The 2,613-nt window shown below is 49.6% G+C and overlaps 1 protein-coding gene across 1 annotated transcript; it reads right to left on the bottom strand.

Moving 5' to 3' along the window:
* Positions 1-733: 733 nt before the first annotated feature.
* LOC124297916 (uncharacterized) lies at positions 734-2,020 on the bottom strand. The gene has a single exon (XM_046749326.1). The coding sequence runs from the start codon at positions 2,018-2,020 to the stop codon at positions 740-742; it is 1,281 nt and encodes a 426-aa protein (XP_046605282.1). The 3' UTR covers positions 734-739.
* Positions 2,021-2,613: the final 593 nt, after the last annotated feature.

Raw genomic sequence — 2,613 nt, 5'->3', positions numbered from 1 at the left:
TGATGTGACAGAAATTCTCAACGACTGAAGCTTTGAGAAAAAATGAAATTTGAGCGCAATACACGAAATCAATCTGATACATATATTTAGAGGAAGTCATCTATCGGAATCCTATAAATGAAAATACTTATCGATTGCCTAATAGGCTTGATACATCGATCAAAGTGAACAGACTGCATACTAACTCATTCGCAACCATCTATAGCATATTTTTAAGAGTGTTTATCCGATGTTAAACGAACGCTGTAAACTTTCTGAGTTATATTCGTTTTTCTTAAAGTTATTATTCGATTATGAAGCGACGTTTGACTCAAAATATTTTGAATCTAATATACACTGTAAGTTAACTAACAAGAGCAAGATTGCTTTTCTTAATCCCTAAAAGTGGTATTATGTATTAGTAGATGTACCCTATTCGAGTAATTACGTTGCTATGTCGAAAATGTACAAATTCACCTATCTAATATTGACCATACAGGGAATGTCGGTATTTAGATATACAGATAAATTACGATTGCTAAGTATTTCCGCTTGACTTTTCTTAGCAATTTAAAATAAATAATTTGTTCTTCAACGAGCCCGCGTGGTGAATTGGATCGTTCGATGTCAAATCGCGCCCGTTGGGATATCCAAGATCTCCGTTAAACGAAACAACCATCAAATCAACACCTGACGGACTCGTTGATTAGTTTCCGTAACCATAACCTAGTATATTGACATCATCTCTGACCTTGCGATGTCATTTGCCTTGCACAGCGGTTGCACGCCTCTTGATCTCGACCTGATCGACGATCGCGTCGCTCTCCTTGTCCTGGTGGGCGGTCATGTGTCTGGTGAGATGATGCCGTTCCCTGAAGCTTTCATCGCAGACGGGACATCGGAGTTTCTCCTCCCGGCGCCGCCTCGCAGCTTCACCGGCGTTTTCGCTTTTGTGATGGGACCGCATGTGGTAGACGAGGTCTGACGTCATCCTGAATGACAGATTGCACTTGGCGCATACGTTCTGAGCGGGCAAAGTCAGCGCGGCAAACGACGGCGGAAGTAGCCCAGTGACCCCGGCGGTCGCGAGGAATCGTGGCCTGGCCAAGGCTTCGGCCATAGGCGGAAACACGGAGATCGGATTGTAAGGGAGGTTCGGATACACGGGGGAGAGTTCCGCCCTGAAACCGGCCACCTTGGGGCTCGGTATCTGGTTCGAGAAATCCTTCGGCGGTTGAGATATCTGCGGCATCTTCAGGTTCTCCAGGATGCTGTTCTGCTGGGCTTCGTGGTTCATCAGAAAGGGATACGCCACCTTACCGGGAAACGAAGCGTACTTGTACGACGGAGGATTGGACAGATTTACCGGCGGACTGATGCTGCTCTGATAGCTCAGCTGGTCCGGGGAAACGGAAGACCTTGGCGAGACTTGGCTGCTGTCAAAGCCGTTCTTTTGCCCGGTGAATGCCACTTTTGTAAAAGCACTCCTGGACTCGTTCTTGTCCGGGGATGGAACTGGATCGTAGCCCTTGGCGACGACGAGCTCTGCCGAGTCCAGACTCTTGTTCAAGCTGGTCTGGTTCAGGAATATCGGTGGACTCGGAGTCTTGTGAAGCTGGGGGAGGCTGTACCTTCGCGTCGGCTCATTGTCGGGTGACACTTTCGGCGGACTTGTCATTTGCAGCCGCGGCGATACGTAGGGTGGACTGATCGGACTGTCGAGGATCTTCCTCTCGTGGTCGTAGTGCTTGATCGTCAGGTTCTGCGGCATCTTGTCGGCCTCGTGGTCCGTCGTCACATTGACCTCCGGAAGTCGCTGGTTCCTCTTCTCCGTCAGGCTCTCCGTTGATACCAGACGCAGTTTCTCGCTCTGACGACGGGCCAGATTCTCGTCTGGTGCTACCAGAAACGCGACGTCGAATGAACGCTTCACCGAACGCTGGAGAGGGTACGAGGCGTCGGAGGGTGAAGAGGATGTCACGTTGTTCACCGTTGCGGGTGCAGCGCGCTCCATCCCTCCGGAGCGATCTTCCATGGTCATCGTGCGCGGTGACGTCGCTGGGATTTGACCTCAAACCTGAAACAGCAAATGGCCTGTGTTACCAAACGTTCGTTTCATCTATCTTATTCCCAACCAAAGTCGAATCAAGCTAATGGTTTGGTGAACGGTGATCATCGTCTACACTGACAAGTGTACTACAGTTCGGCGCAAGATTTAAGGTAATTGCGTGACCACGGATGATAGAAAAGATTGAACTGCAGCCAATTGCAATGGTTTTCACTAGTTTTGTTCCAGACGGTTTCGTCGGAGAACGACTGAATGCAATACGACAGAGAAGGATTGAGTATCAGTTGCTTACCGAGAAATAAAATCCAAAGCACAGTACACCTCCACCTTGGTCGAAGGAGGAAACACACTTAATCGCTGCGTCAGCCTCTGAGTGGCGGTCTTGGAGTCGGGACCATCTGTCACTTTTCGGTCTGACCAGATGACGCGCGACTCCGTACGGCGGTCCACGTTCAAATGAGGATAGCGTCGCAGCATCCCCGTATTTAGGGGATAGAATTTTGAGACGGCCACGAGCGGCGGGGGTGGCTGGGATCTTCCGGCCAATGAGAGCTACGGAGGTCTCA

This window comes from Neodiprion virginianus, chromosome 1 (genome assembly GCF_021901495.1).
Source record: "Neodiprion virginianus isolate iyNeoVirg1 chromosome 1, iyNeoVirg1.1, whole genome shotgun sequence".
NCBI lineage: Eukaryota > Metazoa > Arthropoda > Insecta > Hymenoptera > Diprionidae > Neodiprion > Neodiprion virginianus.
Note: the sequence above shows the minus strand (reverse complement) of the source record. Positions and strands in the feature narration are given on the sequence as shown.